Consider the following 22,567-nt stretch of genomic DNA (forward strand, 5'->3'; position numbering starts at 1 on the left):
ACAGCCCACTGGATTCAAATCCATGTGTATTTAGCAGACATGTGTGGAGCTAGTTTGAGTTTGAGTCAGCTATGTTTCAGCAGGGACACTTAGAAAACTTGCAGGACACGGGCCCTCGAGGACCAGGACTGAGGGTCCCTGCAGTAGATTCATAAACACAAAGAAGAATATCCAGCTCCAATCCTGGAGAGCCACTGCAGCTTTTATATGTTTCTCTACTTCAACACACCAGATACACCAAATGCAAAACAGATTTCATCGATAGCTTGTTGCAAATGATGTTAATGTGAGTCAGGTCTGTTGAAGCAGGGTAACATTGAAAGGCCATAAAATGGCCCTCCAACACTGGAAATGCAGAAAGGAATCCCTTTTGTTGTAATAGTTATTTAAAATGTACACACATTTTACTCTTACTCTTACTCTGCAACTTGGCATTTCTATTATTTTAAACAGTAAACAAAGCAATGTTCAGATTCAAAGTGCCCAATTCTCAGTTCTTCATCACAAAAACTTCCCCAGAGTTCTGTCAGTGTTTTGCACTGACAAACATCAACAAAACAGTAAGCCTGTTAAACTAAGTAGAGATCTAATTGTACCAAAGTGCTGCGTTAAACTGAGTCTAATCAGCAGTATCTGATATAAAACAAGAAAACATTCAGCAAACAGATGGAGTTGACTCATAATCGCCAGTGTGAATTCATCAAGGATATGCAGACATAAAAAAGGCTTGAAAGAGCACTTCAAAACTTATAAATAAAATACAATACAATAAAGATAAACAAGAAATTATACCCTCTTGAATGCCTTTTATTCCATTACATTTGCTCGGAGTGATATAATTGGTCCGTTCTGATATCATTAAACTTGGAGTTTGAAAGAAGAGGAGATCTCACAGTGAAGTGGCTTTAACACACCCACTATGTTTAACACTATAACCTCTGCAGTAAGAAGGCTGCTAACCTGCAGCTTATCATCTCTCAGGTTTTCACTCCCCTCAATCTTCCTGTAACCGTGCCAACCTCTGTGTCTTTCTATATCACCATCCCACTGTTTTGCTTTACCCTTTCTACTTCTCCTTGTCATCTCTCCTCTCTACAGTACTTCTCCCTCACTTTTTCTCTGGATGAACAGAGCAGGGAAACAGTCAATTAATAGACATTGCCATGGTAACTGTATGCTGAGCAAAACCTGGTATATCTGTTTCAGCATTCTTCTAAACGGTTTTGGTTCAGCAAACACAGCACACAGGTATGAATTGCACTTATAAAGTTTGTTCATAAGCAATGGGTGCAATTATATAGTTTTAATGAGGAAGTCCAGGCTTTACAGCAGCTGTAGATAATGGAGTTTGTCTGACAGAACAAGGGTTCATTTGGTTCAAACTAAAATCCCCTGACAAAACCCCTTTCCCTATGTCATTAAGTTTATGTGATGACAAAGTGGAACCGTCACAAGATAACAACAACCTCCTATCTTGTGCTTATCATCCAATTATCATAAAAAAAATCGTATAAAAGTGGAATTCTGAGCAAACGAAACTGAGATAGAAAATAAACATGGACATTTCTATGGATTGATAGCTCAACTGGCTGAGCAGCTGCCCCATGCTTAGAGGCTACAGTTCCTCAGTGCAAGTAACCATGTTCAAGTCAGAGCCTCTGACCCGTTACAGCATGTCCTTCCCAACTTTCTCTGAACCAGTTACTGTCATAAAAGGCCACTAGAGCCCAAAAACCATCCCTGCTAAACAACCCTTGCTTAAAACGTAATGAAAACTATGCTCTACTAAACAGTTGAGCAGAAAAATGTAATGTCATAAATTGGCCATCTAAAATGCATTTGTGCTATTAAGGAGTGTATCTGACATAAGGCTAGATAGCTGTCATGCCTTCATCACAGAAGCAGATGTGTTTTCCTATTCTTTCTTCTTTAACAGAAATTAGGCACCATTTCAGACCAGCAAACACATCGGCTCAGAAAAATCTAATTTATGCTCTGTGTTCAGTGAATTAAATGCCAAGTTAACAAGCTCATGTGATTCTTCACACGCCAGCATTACCCTCCAGATATAAGGGTACCATATACCTACCCAGGCTACTGAAGTTTCGAGAGTAATTATGGTTAAAGGGTCCTCAGTGGCCTGATTTTGTAGAGGTCCAACTTAATAGGTTGGTTTTTGTTTTCCAGAGTTTTTCCAAAGACAGCTGCGGTTAATGGATCTATTAATACACCATTGCAACTGCTAGATTAAGTGCTTTCCTCTCCCACTAAAATGCTGCTGTTCCAGCATTTTGGTGGAATTCATATTTAGGAAATTTGCTCTGAGTAGAATAAGCCTTACTTTGTTTAACCCATTAGTATGGTTCATTTACCAATCTAAGATCTCTGAATAACTCTCCTAAATAGACACACTCCCAACATTTACGTAATTACTTATTTATACATTTTTATCTATTTATAGGCTTTGTGGAATAAATAATCAAAATCAAAACACTGAGTTTATCCATCATATGCTTCTAGTTTTGTTCGTCCTTGGGTAATAATTTTCTTTTAACAGCCCCAATGAACCTGAAACAAATTAGCTTTGCACCTGACAAAGCCAAACACAATTAAACTCAATTAAATTTCATGTTCACGGTGATGGATGATGCATGTGCATAAGTGCTTGTGGATGACAGGGTAACAAGGTACCAGAGAGAGGGAGCGTCTCTCCAGGCTGCTCTTGCCAAGGCTCATCACACTGCTCTTTCTGGACTCATTGGGAAAGCTCCGCTTGTCTGAGGAGTAGGATCCCCTGGGCCCTGAAAGGGCTCCCAGCTCCAGGTGGCCATTTGGTGTCAGAGTGCAGATCCTCGGGTCTGGATGGAATTGAATAAAATGAGTTATAAATTATTCTGACTTCTTCCATTCATCAAATATTGGCTTTAAACTCCTGACATCACATCATACCGACAGACGTGCCCACTGAGAAGAAGATATTTGTTTGAAATTGTGCTTTTATTTGTGTTTAATTCAGCCCTCATAATTACTTCCAGGCTGTCCTGTTTGTTTTATCTCTGTGAGACTGATGTTGCAATAAAAGGGCATTTTATTTCTATTTTAAACAGAAATAGGAACATAGAAAAATTTAGTATATTGTAGGTTTAGATTTAGGTAAACTGTATTCAGCACTACTACTACTACTAGAACATGTAGTGATCTTGGCCTTCCAGGATTAAAAGACATTCGAACTGGATTAAGAGAAATTAAGAGAAATTGTCATTTCTTTCTCTGCAGTAAGACTGGTCCACAGGACGAGGAGGGTGACCCATTTGACCCAAAAGGAGGACGACACCCAGAGATTTACACCCTTTTCTCTCTACAGAATGCAGCTGTGTCAACACAAAGGGAGTAGAACATCTAACAATTTATAGTTGCAGGTCGGGGGGATGCCGAGAGTCGCATCTGACCAAACTCAGGTTCTTGTCAAAAATGAGCCCTTTCATCAAAGTACTAGACTTCATGGCGCCAGACCAACAACCTCTCCCCTGACTGAGAAGGAGACTGAAAGAAATTCAAACTTCTTTCCCCATTGAAGGAAACTTTAGATGCTTAACCTCATGATCTTATTCTTCAAGTTGTCTAACCAATTTAACTTAGTCAGAATGACTGTGGTTAATTGTTTTTGATTGAATTTCTTCTTTTCCATTATTTTATCTTGATATGTGATTTAATTCTTTGAACTGATCACACACGCATATTAATCATAAACACTGCATTAAATAATTGTTGATTATGTTTTCCAAGTTTCAGACTTCTCTTAAGCTACTAATGTGAATGAATAAAATGTGAGTTTTCCCTTTTTTAGGATCACCCGATGAGGACGAGTCATGACAATTAATTAATCCACCTTTAATAAAAATACATGTACCCAGTCTTTTCATGTGTGAAAGTAATACTATAAGTTAATGCTTTCCTTCCCCAGCAAACGAGGAATCTGCATAACTCTGAAAGAATGTGATTTGATGTGTATTGGAGTCAAACAAAGTAAAGAATTGGGAGTATCCTGTTCACATTAATGAGATGCAGAGGGAAGGAACTAGAGCTGACCTGATTGGATAAGGTTGGTCAGCCTCTGACAGAAGAAACTCATGATTGGCTGGAAGTTCGAAAGGCGGGTCTGTTTAAATTAGACTGGCAGCCTGACTTTCTCAGTTTTAGTCTTTCTTGTCTTCGTCTAAGCTTTTGTTTTCTGTTTAGATCTTTAGTCTTTCGTCTTCTTTTTTTTTTTTCTTTTTGTTATTTCATTATAAGCTTTTACCTCTCTGTTCTTCCGAACCGGAGAAAGTACAACAAGTGTTTATTTGTAACCAGTTATTTTTCCCGAGATCAGTAATTAACCAGAACCGTAGCTCCAACTTTTTCCACTGCGTCTTTACACGTAAAATCTGGAACTATCTATTTTTGGGACAATCTGGATCATCATCATGCCGCTCTGGAACTCCGCTGAACGGACCCAGAAGCCCAGAGTAGCTGCATAGACCTACCCGTCTGACACTCCAGGGATCCAATCCCCCGGAAACGCGCCGAATAGGGAACCAACCACCCGCTTCGACCTCACTCCGGATCCAGCATTCAAGTAGGATCTGATAACGCTCTTTGGTATTGGTTTGGGACATTTGTGATGTCCCAAACCAGTACATCAAATTCTAATTAAATAATTAAATTTGAATTCTTATCCAAATTTAGAATTATTGAACACGTTCTTATCAAAGATTTAAGTAAGATAATCCTCCCGATTTATTTGCTTAATTCCAACCAGTTTCTTCCTGCTCCATCTCATTTAATTAATCTCAGCGTTCCTTATTAATGTCATAAATGAAATTCCATGCAGACAAATCCATTATACCATCTCACCAATAACCTCTCCACCATTGCTCATTTTCACTGTTGTATGTTTACCATCATTGTAATAAATATGTATAATCAATTCATCCGTTCTTGTCATAATTTCTGAATGCACAATTTCTGGTTCATTCGTTCTTAGAATTTACTCCTTTAGACTGAGACTGTTTATTGAATTGAGTTTATTTCAGGTGTCTCATCTGCCTGAATCTTAGGTTAATTAAAAGTGATGAGTGGTGCTCCGAGGTAATTAATAAATTCATAATTTGTAGAGGGCTATTCCGCTACAAACACTACCTTTGATTTACTCTTAAATTTTTCCCCCAAGACTAAAACAGAGAAAACAAACAGATTTAGAAGGAAACAGACAAAAAGCTCAACATTTAAATAATACTAATAATAACAATAACAACAACAACAACAACAACAATCCTTACTGAACTGTGAACATGTAAGTGGAATGAGTTGTCCTAGAAATCTTTCCATCTCAGAAGAAATAAATAGCAGGATTTAAACTTTTTTTTTTGGGGGGATGGACGTTAAGCTTCTTTTTGAATAAGCCTCACTGAAATGATTTCATGGAATATTGTGATGTACAAACAGATCTCAAGCAAAATGTTCTGCTTTTAAAATCTGAAACTAATCAACAAATTATATGATTAATTTCTAAATATTATAACCTATTAGATTGTGCATTCAACAATTAAATGGAATTTTAAGTCGTAAACTTTGGGAAATGTCATATCCTGTTATATTCTCAAACTAGAACAACTCCCTCATTTTCCAGATGTTAACATTCTTTGTTAATGTTTGAAAATATCAAATTGATAAACCCTCCTAAAACTCTATTTTCTTGTCTTTTTCATTGAGTTTGGCATTCATGGAATATTTCAACATTTGTTGTCATACTTTTAAAGCCAAAAACCAAACCACTCTTATCCCACTTGATTGAGATGTCAATTTGTGCTAAACACAAAACTAAAAGGATACTTCACAACTGTATAAAGGTTGTTTATTATTATAATTAATGCACAATAAATCAATTTTTTCTCTGAGGGGAGTCATCAATAGTCAGAAACACAGTTCTCTTTAGAATTCTCTTGCTTGAAAACAGAGTTTGTTTCTGTGTGGTAATAATAGAACTCCATCTTATGGTGACATCATTATACTGTATGCAAAACCGACTGGTATAACATTGTTAAATATAGCTTATTACTAAAACCCTCAGGGGAAATATCTCTCCCCCTCTATGTTTTCAGTGTTTACTGATAAAAAAAGAAAAAAACAATGATATTTTCCTACTCGGTGCACCATCACTATATTTTTATATGATTTCTTTTTTTCTCGAAACTCAAAAAACCTCATGGTGTCAAGAATTTTGAGGAGACTGCAATATGATCCTGACAGCTAAAAAAGCCTTTACCTACTTAAATCATATCTTTAAAATAGTAACATGTTTACAGAATTCCAATTTTCAACAATATGAGAAGGATGAATACAAGCATTGCGAATAATCCTGATAAAGTTAAATGGGCGCTTAGTCCTCACCAGATAGCTTTATAGATTCATGTTTCTCACTCTCGTCAAAGTTGGAAGAGGAGTGGTCATCATCTGAATAAGAGCGATTGGCGTCACCCTGGCGAAAAAGAAACAAAGAAAATAAGTAGAAAGAAGCTATAGAAGCCTGCCACACAGAGCTCAAGAGATCTAAAATGGCACAGATAGATACTAGATTTTTCTATATTGTTTTTTTTTTCTTCACAATTAAAGGTTATTAATTAACAAATATGTGTATATGAGTTGATTTCTTTTCTTTGTTATTATTAATTCTTGTAAATTGGGATCAAAGTATGTCCATAATCCTTTTAAATTTATAAGATATATAAAAAAAAAAAAAACTGACATGCCATCAGCCAAGACTGCAGTTGCTCCCACTATAGTATAAATGTCAGGATGCTGACCTGAATGACTCAGGTCAGCGTCCTTTCTTCTGATTAAATCAGTAAAGGCTTGAAACGACAGACACACTTCTCCTAAATCCCCCATACTTTGTTTAAAACCAGTGGGATTTCCGCGCAGCCTGAACTGTGGCAGTAAATTGGCTCAATAATCCCTCATGTGTTGTAGTAGCAGAAGCAGAGTGTGGGAGCAGTGGAAGGTGAAAGAGCCAGAGGGGGGAGACTGACAGTACAAGCAAACAGAGGACGAAAAAAAAACAAAAACTGACAGAGAGATTGAAAGGCTGATGGCTGTGGTTTGTCCGAACATTTCGTAAGTATCAATCAAAAGCCTTTTGATTTGTATCAATAGGTATAACCCTATTTTTGTGTAATAAGTATGATAATGCTTTAATTTATGTATGAAAGAAGCAACTCGATTACTCAACTGCACCCGAGTTGTCCAATAATCATGTCTGAGTTGACAGCTGACGGCAGACTGACAGCATAATTTATCATCTAGTTTCTGCTGAGATGGATGCTTCGGAAATATGGCACTTGATAAATTATTATGTTTGGACTTCAGACAATAAAAATGTTTTTTGTGTCACGTTTTAACTAAACAATGACATCAGCAGCATGATGTTTTTTCATCCATGTATTGTGATGATACAGTATACAGATGTTAGCATGCAAAGCAGCTAATTCTGGTGGCTCACATGGTGAAGATGGAGTGCTTCTCAGCTGCCAGCTACGTTCATGCCCACACAGGATGCATTCAGACTCAATAAAGTTTAGCTACTCTATGAATGCAAGGATCCATATATTGTACCAGTCAAAAGTCCAAAACGTTTGGAGACTTATGTGTCACACCTGTATAAATATGCTGAATGTAACTTCCAACCACTACACATAGTTGAATTATAATTTGGTATTAAAATTCAGTATTTTATTTATACTGAAAACTTCAAAAATTGAAGGTCATATACTATACGTAATTTTTCTGGGCTTTCCTATTAACTTATATCTGAATATCTGCTGCACTGTTAACTGTGAAACACTGGTTTTCGCCTCAAGAGGACTAGTCAGTGAATGCTAGCAGAAAATGGGTTAAAAAATGTAATTTTAGGTAATGTTTGCATTCACCCAAAACCTTAAACATGAACAATTGTATAAAACAAAATCAGCATAAATTAGGTTGTCACCAGGGTGTTTCTGTGGATAATAATATACAGTATTAAAGATGACATGCGAAGGGGTTTATCTGGATAGATGTTGTGACACAAGTAGAATTTAATTTGCTCTTTCCAACAAAGTTTCACAAAAAACCCAGCAAGAATCAGGAAGTGGGTTTATTATAGCTGCCAAAAGTCTCTGTCAAAGGTTAGAGTTTCCACTGTGAACACAACAGACAGATGGATGTCAGTTGCCATCTGGAGAGAGCCATGCAGAGAAATCAACGATGGAGAGAGAAGTTAAACATAGCTGAAGTGAAAAAGTCGGAAAATGTGTGTGGGGGGATCACAGGCTGATTTTGGTTAACATGGCAGATAAAATTTTATGAATAAGATTACACATTTTTTCTTTGTTAGTACTTGTTGGCTAGATGTTTAAAGTAGGAGCTGGTTGATTTTTGACGTTTCTTCCTTATTGCTATCGTCCCTTAGATCAAACTGGTTCAGAACGCTGTTTCAGAGTTAATGCCAGTTTGAAGTTGTTCCAAGCTTAGAACGCAGTCCAAAAGCACAAAAGAGCCACATCCTTATGTCACTTTAGTTGTGTCTTTCAAATACATTTAGTCCTTATTCTATTCTTCACAAAATTTATGAAGAGTAGGTGTCTCCAACTACGGTCTTTGTGAGCGACCCTCCTGCAGCCGGATGGAATGACTGCAGTTGGAGACATTCACTGAAGAGAACCAAAACACCAGAAAACTTCTAAACGACACAAAAACATTACAATAAAAGATGTGTTATTGTCTCAATTTGGTTTCAAAAGATTGTTCTGATCAACAGTTGGAATGCGTTGTTACTTCCTGCAACACAGACAGTTTTTCCAAATGCTCAATTAATGAACAGAAATGCAATTACCAGCACATACAACATTTTATCTCATAGACAGTCTCTATAACCCTGCCCCAGTACTTCAGTGCTTATTTGTTGTTGATCAAGCACAACAAAGGGGAAGTGCTCATGTAGATTTTCAGTTTTTGGCTCTGAAACCAGAACTAAAACCACTCAGGTAGAAAAACACCTTTAAAAGATTACATAATTACTGCCGTTGATGCAAGCTGAACTTATTTAATATTCATTAGCATATGGAAAAAAACAACGTGGTTATTAACGCATTAGCAGCAAAAATGAAAATGCAATGCAAACAGTAGTTTGTCCGGTAAACCATTTTACATGCAGTACTCTGAGGCCAAGTGGTAATACTCAGCAGTAGGTTTCCTTACCTCTGCCTGAAATCCTTCTACCAAGATGGCCACCAGCAGGTTGAAGAGAACATAGTTTCCAAAGGTCATGAGTGCCACGAAATAAAGAGCAGCAAGTGGTGAGGTTGCTGCCATACCGTTGTACAAAACCACATTCCAATCCTCCTGGGTCAGAATCTTGAAGGAAAAAGATAGATAGATTGAATAATCTTTTTTCATTTATTTATTCTTTAAATCAAAGCTTAAGTATATTATAAATAAAACATTTTGCATTACAGAAAGAAAAAAAAAATCACTTTTAATGTTGGAAAACATGTTACACTCTTCAGTCTTCAGTAATTAAGCCTACATAATAAACATGATAAAGTGTCTGAAATGGTATGTGAAAAACATCCACAGAGCTATGCTACCACTTAAGAAATATATGTAAATTATGCACTCATATCATGCAAAACAAATTACCTGGAAAACTGTGACAATGGCCCACAGCAGTGAGTCAAAGTTCTTCCTGTCTGGTACAGTGTCTCCAGTCTCTGTCTTGAGGCTGAATTTACAGCCAAATATATGCATCCCAAGTATGCTGCAACACAACATACCACACACAATGAAAATGTATCCGACTGATGATCGGTGTGGATCATGACACAAAATCCCCTAAAAGGATAAAAGGAAAATAAAATCCTCTTTCATTTGCAGCTCTGTGTTATTATCTCTTTTGTGCCAGGTCTTTTGGTTAAGATTATGCAGATGCATGTAAATGTGTGAATGAGACTAAACCGTGCAGAATGCTTACATAAGATTTCACCTGCGCCAGTGATAACCTTGTTGTTAAAGTACCATAATAAACACTGAAAACGAACAAATGCACATGATTGTTAAAAATATTCCAGTAATGTTGACACAAAACATGCCCAATGTAAGAAAAATCCAAAGTCTGAATTTTGTTTTTTTTGGTAATTAAAGTTAGTAAAGTAACACTTTGTAGATCTGAATGAATGAAATACTTTGTTCTTTCCATAGTTGAATGTGCTGAAGACAAAACCACACAAGAAATATCATTGAAAATCAAATGTATCAACCCATGGAAGTCTGGATTTGGAGTTATACTCAAGATGAGAGTGGAAAAACACACTACAGGCTGATCCAACTTTGATGTAATGTCCTTTAAACAAGTTAAAATGAGGCTCAGTAGTGTGTGTGGCCTCCGCGTGCCTGTATGACCTCTCTACAACATATGGGCATGCTCCTGATGAGACGGCAGATGTTCTTCTGAGGGATCTTCTCCCAGACCTGGACTAAAGCATCCGCCAACTCCTGGACAGTCTGTGGTGCAACTTGGTGTTGGTGGATGGAGCGAGACATGATGTCCCGGATGTGCTCAGTTGGATTCAGGTCTGGGGAACGGGCGGGCCAGTCCATAACATCGATGCCTACATGTTGCAGGAACTGCTGACACACTCCAGCCACATGAGGTCTAGCAATGTCTTGCATTTGGAGGAACCCAGGGCCAACTGTACCAGCATAAGGGGTCTGAAGATCTCATCTCAGTACCTAATGGCAGTCAGGCTACCTCTGGTGAGCAAATGGAGGGCTGTGCGGCCCTCCAACGAAATGCCACCCCACACCATTACTGACCCACTGCCAAGCCGGTCATGCTGGAGGATGTTGCAGGCAGCAGGCAGCATTCACTATGGCGTCTCCAGACCCTGTCATGTCTGTCACATGTGCCGTGTGAACATGCTTCTATCGGTCAAGAGCAGAGAGTGCCAGTGGCAAATTTGTCAATCTTGGTGTTCTCTGGCAAATGCCAAACATCCTGCACGGTGTTGGGCTGTAAGCACAATCCCCACCTGTGGACGTCGGGCCCTCATACCACCCTCATGGAGTCTGTTTCTGACTGTTTCAGCAGACACATGCACTTTTGTGGCCTACTGAAGCTAATTTTGCAGGGCTCTGGCAGTGCTCCTCCTGTCTTGCACAAAGAAGGAGGTAGCGGTCCTGCTGCTGAGTTGTTGCCCTCCCACGTCCTCCTCCACGTCTCCTGATGTACTGGCCTGTCTCCTGGTATCACCTCCATGCTCTGGACACTATGCTGACAGAGACGGCAAACCTTCTTGCCACAGCTGGCATTGATGTGCCATCCTGGATGAGCTGCACTACCTGAGTCACTTGTGTGGGTTGTAGATTCCGTCTCATGCTACCACTAGAGTAAATGCACCGCCAGCATTCAAAAGTGACCATAACATCAGCCAGAAAGCACTGGAACTGAGAAGTGGTCTGTGGTCACCACCTGTGGAACCACTCCTTTATTGGGTGTGTCTTGCCAATTGCCAATAATTTCCACCTGTTGTCTATTCCATTTGCACAACAGCATGTGAAATTGATTGTTAATTAGTGTTGCTTCCTAAGTGGACAGTTCGATTTATATATATTTATATATATATATATATATATATATATATATATATATATATATATATATATATATATATATATATATATATATATACATGCATACTTCTTCATTCCCTTAATCATCTTTTGCTTTCAGGTGCTTTCTGTTGTTTTCAGACAAATTACTAGGAAAGAGATCAGTCTGATTCTGTCTCTGCTTTTATGAGCATAAATATATGTTTTCATCCACAGTTTATTTAAATACCTCCTTAACAACTGTCATTAACGTGAAGAGGGTCACAGTTTCCTGAAGCAGCTATTAATCCTTGGTTTGAAATAACAAGCAGACACTGGAACATATGGCTTGAATATAATAAAAAAGGGGGGAAAAAAAGCAAGAGCAACTTAGACATATTTTAAATTGAGTCAGTTTCGGTTCGCATCATTACTAAGAAAGTTTGCTAAAATAAAAATGCTAAATGCTAAAAATAAAAGTACATATATATATATATATATATATATGTACTTTTATTTTTAGCATTTAGCATTTTTATTTTAGCAAACTTTCTTAGTAATGATGCGAACCGAAACTGACTCAATTTAAAATATGTCTAAGTTGCTCTTGCTTTTTTTCCCCCCTTTTTTATTATATTCAAGCCATATGTTCCAGTGTCTGCTTGTTATTTCAAACCAAGGATTAATAGCTGCTTCAGGAAACTGTGACCCTCTTCTCGTTAATGACAGTTGTTAAGGAGGTATTTAAATAAACTGTGGATGAAAACATATATTTATGCTCATAAAAGCAGAGACAGAATCAGACTGATCTCTTTCCTAGTAATTTGTCTGAAAACAACAGAAAGCACCTGAAAGCAAAAGATGATTAAGGGAATGAAGAAGTATGCATGGATGTTTTTTTTTTTTTTTTTAATAGAACCATTGTGAGTTGCTCACAGGCAAGAAATAGAGCTCATATACAGAAGTTTTTTTTTGTTTTTTTTTACCTTACCTAAAGATAAAAATGAAGAGCATAAGTAGCATGCAGAAGGTGGCCACGTTGTCCATAGTCTTCATTAGGACCACCAGCTGTCTTCTGAGAGCTGGCATGAACCTCACCAGCTTCAACACCCTCAGCAGCCTGAACGTCCTCAGCACGGACAAACCGCCATCTGACTGGCCAACAATTTCGCAAACACTGCAGGGAATGTAAAGGACACAAATTGAACAACTTCACAATTTTCTTTCATGCATGAAGAGCTCACTATGTGTTGGAGTTAAAATGAGGGCACCAAACCAATGCAGATTTATATGTGTGAATTTATGTCTATATTACTATAGACATAGAAGGCATTTGAGCTATCAAATATGTGACCACATCTGTTGTTACATAAAATAACAGATAACCATCCATTCATCCATTGTCTATCCCAATCTTGCGTCCAGCTGGACTTGTAGAAGCCTGGCTAGCACTTATCTATGACATCCTCTCGTGTTTGATTTCTTGCTTGTGTTGTTCTCACTCTCAGATTCAAGTCACTTTGGATAAAAGTTTTGTCCCAATGACTATAGAATAGAATAGAATAGAATAGAATAGAATCGAGATATCATCAATCAATTCACAGAATGAAGAAGAATTTTTAGCAGGTGAAGTTCTTCAAGGTTTAAGTTGGACACCAGTAACCCCAGGTCCTCCAGACATCAAGTGTACTATAAAATGATGCAACATAAACAGGAAACCATTTCCTAGCCCCCAAAAGAGGTAGCTATCAAGGGTCCACAAAGCACATCAATATACTGCCGAGTTGCCTGGAAGTGGCAGGTACTCAATAGGGGGATTTCTACAGACCAGCTTTGTCTGAATGGCTGTGGACATTCAGATAGATGAAGAGAGATAAATTGGTTGAAGAGCTTCAGACAAGAAAACAGATGTAGATATGTTCAATCAACATGTATCTTCTGTGATGGGCTGCACATTTGATCTTTTTCAGTTTTACCTGCTTTGATGTGTATTTGATCTCTGGTTTATAATGGGGATCACAGACAAAGGCTCCTAACCAGATGAATGAAAAAAATATTAGGAGATCAAAGACATAGCCATTCACCAGAAGCGGCAGGCACATACAACAAAAGATAAAATAAATTAAAAAAAATAAAATAAACTGTTTGCTGCTCTCTGACACTTTGGCAACTCAGTCTATACAGGTGGTACATTTGAACCCGACACACCAATTGTATGAGTTTGACTAAATGTGAATGATGTAATGGCAACATCTCTGTCCAGAATGTTGGGATGCAAAAATAACCTATCTGTAAGGCAGTGCTTTAAGTGGAACAAAATAAGTGCTGGTACTCCTTTAATGACTCGCTGTTAGTCCCAAATATGGGACAAAAACAGGGGTGATACTTATATGTAGATATATAAATTGATATTTAGATTTATGGTTTAATTGCACAGGAATGACAAAAAACAAACACAGCAAGTTCTAAATCAAAGTTCCATGGAGACACTTTTATGAACTTCAAGCCTCATTGCATGGACGTTACAAATAACACTGAAAAGTAAATACATAAAGTAAAAGTTCATTAACCCTTTCATGCATTAATTATTAAAAAGCAGTGAAACATTTTTATTTAAATATAGTATTTTACCTCTACAAATATGCAATGATACTTCTTTTTGTTAATTAGTGATATTTAGAATTTTGTGTGGTTTATTTTAATGTACTCTACAAAATAGCTATAACAGATATACATAATTTTGTTATGTAAATCTTCTGTAAAATAGCTGTATCTTTATCTGTACTTTTTTGTAATAGCTGTATCTTTTTCTTTTCCTATTTATTGCAAAGGCAAAGTTGCGTAAATACATTACGTTCAATTATATCATATATTTATTTATTCTACAGTAAGTGGAAATGTATTGGATGACTCACTAACATCCACAGACATGGTTAATTTACAAAAATATCATCCTCATTCATGAAGATGCAAGAAAAAAGCTTGTAAATTGGTGTCCACTTCAGAGCCACTATGCATAAAATGGCTAAAACAAAAAAAAAAAAAGTCATACATTTAGACTTATTTAGCTTATTACCAGGCTATTTTAACAGTGTGTTACTATTACACTTTTCCTCTGTGAAATATGTTTTTCCCAACATTAGGCCTGGTACATTGCACTTAGCAACATTATCTTATCTTTAATCTAGAAATAATCTTCAAAAACTCAAAATACTGTCCAGCCATACACTTAGTTTGCAGCATCTGACCTTCATTGTCTGATGTAGTAAATGACTGTTAATGACTCAACTCTGCTCCAGTTTGTAACATTACAGCCGCGATAGATTTTTTTCTCCACCTTTACTGTCATTTAAAGCACGTCTACTTCAATGTAAACACAGAAGCGAGTGAACAACGTGAAGTGCGGCGGGACTTTGTCGGCTACAGCAAGCATTGTGCGTCTAAACCAGTCTTAACAATACATTTCTTTTGAGGCTACGTTTTATTAAAATCAACAAATATAAGTTGTAATATGTGGTGAAGTCATAGTGATTGCTGAGAAAAGCCGGTAAAAGTCCCAGTGTGGACTTTATAAAAAATTATATATATATATATATTAAAAAAAGAAATAGTCCTGGTATGCAAAGGGATAGAATTTAAAAGTGCTGGTACAGCGTACCATTGCATACTGGCCAACTTAAAGCACTGCTGTAAGGGTCAGTAATCATCATGTACTAAAATCAGATGTACTCTACTTTTTGTTTTTACTGTCATTCGTGAGGAGTTTTTAGGATATTTGATCCATGAAATGGTGTTTTAGTTTTAACAGTATGCCTTTTTCTGAACAAAACATCGCTTAAGATGTGTGATTTCCACATTCATGATTATACCTTATTATGACGATGATTCCATCAAAAACATTGTAGGGGTTCCTCAGGTAGTTGAAAGAGCCAAAGGCTGTGAGCTTGAGGATCATCTCCAAGGAGAACATGCTGGTGAAGACGATGTTGCAAATCTCCAGAACATTCGTGAGTTCCTCCGGCTGACCAGCACAGAGACAAGTACAAACACAAAATATTACAAATTTAAGCATAACTTCATAAAATGGGAAAAGACAGGAGAGAGGTAAAAGGTAAGCTGGATTTGTACGTTTCTGCCTTGGTGCTACTGGATCTCACTGTCACAACTGATACAGGAGATCACCACATTTTATTATACATATCATTTTAATTAGACAGTGAAATCTAATGGACCACTCAGGTATTGTTCTTAAATGTTCTACATATCAAATATGTTTTAGGAAGCATGGACACATGCTCCCTAAGAATCTGTATATTAAATGTGTGCGGTTCCCTAAAGATCAATTTATGCCCATTTCTTTTAAATCTGTGCATGTTGCCTCTTGGGGATGTCATCAGGAAACATGGCACAGATTTTTATTACTACACTGATGACACAAAGTTCTACATCGCTATGTCTTCTGATGACCAATAGAACCAGTTATAATCTTTTTAAAATTGTATTTTAGATGTAAAGTCATAGATGACAGATCATTAGCTTAAATTGGAACTATTATGTGCATTTCAGGCTAATTTTTATTTCTGAGACCAGAAGGGCTGGGATTGATCGAGTTATTGTCACAAATTGCTTTGTTTACTTCAGACCAACCCTCTCCGTAGGCTGTCAGATCAGCCTGTGGGCAAAACGAGTGGATTGAGACTCTTCCGCATTAAGCCCCGCCTCCCGCCACTGCACTACATCGGGAGGCGCACCGCAACTGCTTTCGCCGTCATTGTAAAATCTCATAAACAGAAGGATTAGGCTAATATGAACTCAATAATAAAAACAAAATACAATGTCAACACATAGCATACAGCCCTACATGTTGGAACCTGAATCAGAGCCTGAAAAGGAAGTGGAAAACAGCAACCTACAGCAAGGAATGCAGCAGGATGTCTCTCTTTGGTAAACTCACCAGCCATCGTTGGAAATAACTTTATGTGACCTGATGTATTTGTACATGTCCTTGTTAACCAGTAGAAGGTAACCAATTACCGAACCTTATCCCCTGGGACGTCACAAGGATTTCCAAGTAGAAAAAACTCTAAAACGACGCGTTTTTTGTCGCCGTGGAAACCGAATGAAGAGCGTTCTGGAACTCAAACTCAAACTCAATCATGCGTTTAGGTGATAAAAAACTGTGCCGTTCACATGTCTGATGAGGATTCAACACTGTAACACTGTAGAAAGCTCAGAAAACTTGAAATACCATAATAGCACCCCTTTAACCAGATCAAAACTGAAGTTTTATTTATTGGTCCAGAAGACAAGAGAGAGAGAGAGAGAGAGAGAGAGAGAGAGAGAGAGAGATTATTTTGCCAAAATTACTCAATTTTAAATTTTTTCTGTGTGTGAAGTCTGGGTCTCCTATCTGGCGCCGAGCTGGATGATACTAGATATGTCTTAAAGACATAAACGGTGTCCATATATACCTCTTTCTTGTCAGCACGGAGATGCCAATATGTGCTTTTAATTCAAGTTGGATAGATTATTATTACTTTGTCCTGCTATCGTTTCTTCCCATAAAATAAGCCTTTTTAACCTACAGTTACTTCAGAACTTGGCACTGTGTGTCCTAACAAGGACAAGCGGGTGGAAACACATTATGCCAGATTTAAAATTGCTGCATTGGCTCCTTGTCCTTTTCAGAATTGATTTGAAAGTTCTTTTTGTAATTTATGAAAGTTTTAATGGGTGTCTTATTCATCGGACCACCTTTTAAATTGTGAGCCCTTGTTGACCCGCAGGTCCTCTTGTGCTGACCTTTACTTGTCAGGATGGAAGTCAGGACAGAAAGTTTGGACTACAACTTACAGTGAGGTTTAATTCCACCACTTTGGCCCTCGTTTATGGAACAGCCTGTCAGACAACCTCATGCTGCAGAGACGTATTTATATTTTTGTAAAGATGCTCAAGGCGTGTGTTGTTGTGTGTGAAATAGGTCAAGTTCAAAGTTCAAACGAGCTTGTTGGTCCCTGCTCTACTTTTATCTGTCTCTGCTTTGGAAAACTTCAGTTTGGCCGAATTGTTTGCAGTGATGCAAACTGCTGAAGTTTCTAATGTAATTCAGCAAAAGTCAGATAAATAGTTGCTACATGTTGATAGATGATGACATAATCTAATTAATATTTGTGATGTCATCATGTTGGCATTCTGGTTGACTCAAACCCTTTACACTCATTTTTTCCTCTTTTACTGTCTGTGATCCCATAAATTGTATAGTGTGACAAAATGAGTAGGAATCTTGACTGAAAACCATTTAAAAGTGCTGTAAGGCTTTTGCTCTGCTCTATTAAAAATATTATCTGACAAAGCTGACAGAATTTAATTAAAAATAATGTCTGTGTCAGGCTTTCAGCTTTATCTATTTCTACGCAAATGACTCAGAAAGCGTGTTAAAAATGGCAGAATGTCTCGAAAGTTTTGTGTAAATTACAAACATTCGTTACATGCTGCTTAACTTTCTCTTCACTCTCTCTATAATTTGCTTTGTATGGTTGCTCTTTAAAAAAAAGGTTTAAAGAATAGATTGTCCAATAAGCTGTATTGGACCAATACCTACAATTTGACCAATTAGTCAGTAAGATCAAGTAAGTAAGTTTAATTAGAAAATATATCAGTGGAAAAAATGGAAAACTGATTTTAAAAAAGAACACACAAGTGATTCAGTCACCCTTGTCCACCCTAAAACAACAAGGACAATAAAGGTTATAATGGACTTATACTAGAGTTGTATATAGAGCTACACTGTGACATAGACATTCAGCTGTGTGTTCTTCACAAATAAAAACATTGATAAGACATTAAAAATACAATCCATTGAAACAATTGCTGCTAAATTCATATCAGCCTTTTAATATTTGCAGAAGCACTTGATTCGACTTATTTTTTTTATTTTTAGCTTTTTTTCTTTTCTTTTTTTCTTTTGCGTGTTTTCAGTCTCACAATGATATGCATCTGTATTTGTCCTTTAGGTTTTTTCAAACATTATCTGAATTCATGGTCCTACTGTCTCTCTGTTTCAGGGCTGAACTTAGAAACACATACAGACACACACAAAAAGCTCAATTTGGCACACCACCACCACAACACTATTTTAAAGAGTTCATCTGTAACTTCAGCAATGACAGTTTTGACATTTCAATGCCCCTGAATCAATAAGCACTGTGTGTACTGCATTTACATTTGTGTGTGTGTTTGTGAATGTGTGCATCCATTTTTACTCCTACACTGTCTGCATTTGCCATTCCTAATGAGTGTTTAGCGGTGAGAAAACATGGGCTAATGATGTATGCCCACCAGTGTCCGGGCCAGCTAAACAGTGCCAACAGCCTCTAGAGATCCATTACTGCTGTCTCATTACTGCAGGGATGGGAACAGATCTAAAGACTTGTGGTTTTTGGTCTGCCAATGAATGGAGTCAAATGATAAAAGTGGGGATTTAATATGCTGAGAAATTATAGCTGACTTAAGACAATAAACAGAATCCACCTGTAATGATCACTGAACTACTATATAATTGTTTAGAAAACAGCCGCTACCAGTACAGAACCGCAAACTGAACTACAAAAGTTCTGTTCAGTTCCATTTACTATGTACAGATATTTAAGATGCATTGTATTGGTGAACATTTTGAGGTCAGAGGTTACATGTGGACACCGTAATTGTAGCAGCAACTTACTCATGACGTTGTAAGCAGGATGATTTGTTTCAGCTGAGTCAATATTATATTATCTATATAGAACTTCTTATTTGTCCTATGATATCTAACCTAAAGTGGCACCACCATACCTGCCAAGAGCCAGAGCCGACTCAGGGCTTTTGATCTATCGGACATGAAGAACCTGTAATAATTAAGATGAGTGTCTGCAGATTGTTAGCATCTGTGCACAGAAAATAGTCCAATAACAAACAGCAAATTCATTGTCCAACTCAGGGATCCAACACAGGCCAGATTCCTGCTGGAACACACCTGACTCAGACTCAGACTAGCTCTGCACATGTGTGCTAACTGCACATTGATTTGAATCAGGTGTGTTGTAGCTGGGACACATGGAAAACCTGCAGGATACTGGTTCTCGAGGACCACGATTGGGGATCCCTGGTCCAACTAGCAGCCAGGATCTACAGCCTATGCTGCATGAGAAGTCTTGACTCGCCAGTGTGGAAAGGTGTGGCAGGAAGTACACGGTATGGGAAAACAGGAAGACTGTAGAACTGTCATCCCCAGCCCTGGTCATCAAGGCCCACTATCCTGCGATATTAGATGTTTCTCTGCTATAACATGCTTGATTCAAATTAAATGGATTTCTGACAAGCACAAAAAAGTACTATTTAGACATTAACAGTAGATTATCCACTTGGTTTTTACCCTCGAGAGATGACGCATTGCACAGGCTTCCCTGAATATGACAGAAGCTAAGTTTATCGTTATATTATTTACACTATATTTCTTCATTAAAAAGACAACAAAAAATATTTTGTTGATACTTTTTATTGCTTCAGTGCATTGTCACCTTCTTTTTGAATGCTTCTTTGTTGTCCCTGCTGCATAGGAAAGCCTCAGTGTGATTTGTTTGGTCACACTGCAAAATAGCAACCCGTCTCTGTTTAAACTAACCTGGACCTGGATCTGGACCTGGACGGACGACTTGTCCACATTCTACATACACAAAGCTGAATAACACATTGAAAGAAATTAAGTCTGAAGCTCTTAAATGTTTAACATGAACAGTAACTTTAAGGGCTCCTAGACATCCCAAGCAATTTCCGCTGCTCTTTTTGCCTATGAGAACAAAGTTGATTAGTTCTATAATTTAATATGTAGGTAAAGTATAATGAAGATAACTCTAAATTCATCCGTACTGTATGAGTCTTTAATGTCTCAAAATATTGATAACCTTCTTAAACAAGGCTAGAAAAGCTGAGTTAATTTCCAGTAATGCTGGCAAGTTGCATTTAAATGTGGTTGTATCAGCAACTACAACAATTGCAAATTTTGAGTATAGCTCCTGGTTTCTTCTCTTTCATACAAAAGAGCATTTTTTCCCATGACTAAGATGTATTTGTACTTGCTTGTACGAAATAGATATATGTGGTATGGCTTTTAATTGATTGCAGCTTGTATTTGAAAGCCAACATATAATAAGCTGTATATCAGACATAAGTGTGAAAATAGCTTCTCCAACATCAGTCTTGTCATTTCATTTTAGCATAAATGTTGACGTTTTGGCAGAGAAAGACAATCATTTGGCAGTGCTGCTTGATCTCCATTCATCCCTGTCTAATCTCTAAAGTACCCGTTATGCTGATACATTATTAATTTCCAAACAGCTGTTGAGTTCTCTAGAGTGTGTTCACACTCGAGCAATTCATATTCAACGGGGAATTTAGAATAGCAAGTAAAGAATCCTCGGGAATTACATACAGGTTTGATATGAATTAAAGCAAAAAGTTAATATAAGTTATCATTGTGAAAATATCAGTTTTAAACAAAAACTTTTTGTACAGTGAACACTGATTGTTTCTAGTTAATTGCAAAGTTATCTGCAATTACCACAACAAAAGCTAGTTTAAGTCCAATCAATGAGGCCTAAATAGCCCGTAAAAGAATTTGCAATAATGCAAAATATTAACATAAATTCAGCTAATTCTCATGAAATCTTCAAATCCTTCCAGTTTCATTCAAATCACCATAACTTTTGATGTCATTCTGCCGAATTACAGTACCCCTCCACATTACCTGAACTGTACATAATCGACTTCACTTTCGTCTTTGCGATTTTTAACATGCAGACGTGTAGGAGGAACGTCTCCCATCTGAAATCTAAAACTGCCAAGAGGAACCATATGTGAAACTCTTTCAGTGTTTGGGGAGGGGCCTAGGTCTATCTTACCTACATATGCTACAGACTACTTGAAGCAGCCATCCAGGTTCAAATGATGTCACATCATCTCTGACACTTTCCTGTCAAGTATCTGTTTCATGAAGACCCTAGACCAGGGCTACTCAATTAGATGTTCAGGTGGGCCAGATTTTCAAATTAAAAAAAAAAAAAAAAAATGATCAGAGCCAGTACATAAAGTAAGGTAAAATAAATCAGTCAAAATGAATAAATAAAAAAAAAAGATATTACATTTTGAGAAGTAAGTAGTTTATAAATTTTTCTATTTTAAATTCAGTCCCACATGACAAGGGCAAATGCACAAAAGAAAATAATGAAAATTCCAGTCAGAACCTATTTTTCTCCTAACTTTCAACATAAAAAGGTCCACTATACAATATAATCTTTAAACACCGCCACACACATTGCATTTTTTTTTTGTCATTGCATACTAAACACATCAGTTTGGTGCTCGAATGTGACGGCAAAATAAACAAATACTTATTAGTTCAGGTGGGGTTAAATCTGCTGTTTTTTGTTGACTCTTACAACTTCAAAACACAACAACACTCGCTGGGGTTAATGTTGCTAGGCAACCAAGTGTCGCATTCATGGTCTGCTCAACTGTAGGCAACTTGATCAGCTTAGGAATGACTGAAGGTTCTTGATTACTATCTTTGTTCTTTTACATAAGCTGGGCCACATGGAAGTTGGTTCTGCGCTGCATATGACCCGCAGGCCGCCATTTGAAGAGGCCTGCCCGAGACCCTCAATATATTTTCCCAGTGTTGAGCATGACAGTCACGGTAAGCAGTTTTGTACAGTGTGCAACTCTGCAGTGGTAGACAAGTAAAACTCATTAATAGGCAAATATTTATTTATTTTTTTAATTTAAAACACTTCCAGATAAAGTCTAAAATGCGCAACCAGATGATGAAAATCACTATTAAGACTATATCATCCCGCTCTGCTGCAAGTGC

General features: G+C 37.3%; 1 protein-coding gene across 1 annotated transcript in view; it reads right to left on the bottom strand.

The window, feature by feature from the left end:
* cacna1ib (calcium voltage-gated channel subunit alpha1 Ib) overlaps positions 1 to 22,567 on the bottom strand; it is a gene marked incomplete at its 3' end in the record, with an annotated part of 171,149 nt that overhangs the window by 50,669 nt on the left and 97,913 nt on the right. Inside the window, exons 10-15 of the mRNA XM_079263089.1 lie at positions 15,534 to 15,685; positions 12,656 to 12,841; positions 9,718 to 9,835; positions 9,277 to 9,432; positions 6,433 to 6,520; positions 2,692 to 2,858 (exon numbers count right to left, since the gene is read on the bottom strand). Coding sequence (XP_079119215.1) covers positions 2,692 to 2,858; positions 6,433 to 6,520; positions 9,277 to 9,432; positions 9,718 to 9,835; positions 12,656 to 12,841; positions 15,534 to 15,685 — 867 coding nt within the window. The remainder of the gene's footprint in view (positions 1 to 2,691; positions 2,859 to 6,432; positions 6,521 to 9,276; positions 9,433 to 9,717; positions 9,836 to 12,655; positions 12,842 to 15,533; positions 15,686 to 22,567) is intronic.

The sequence above is a fragment of the Telmatherina bonti genome (assembly GCF_933228915.1).
Source record: "Telmatherina bonti genome assembly, chromosome: 3".
In the NCBI taxonomy this organism is placed as follows: Eukaryota; Metazoa; Chordata; class Actinopteri; order Atheriniformes; family Telmatherinidae; genus Telmatherina; species Telmatherina bonti.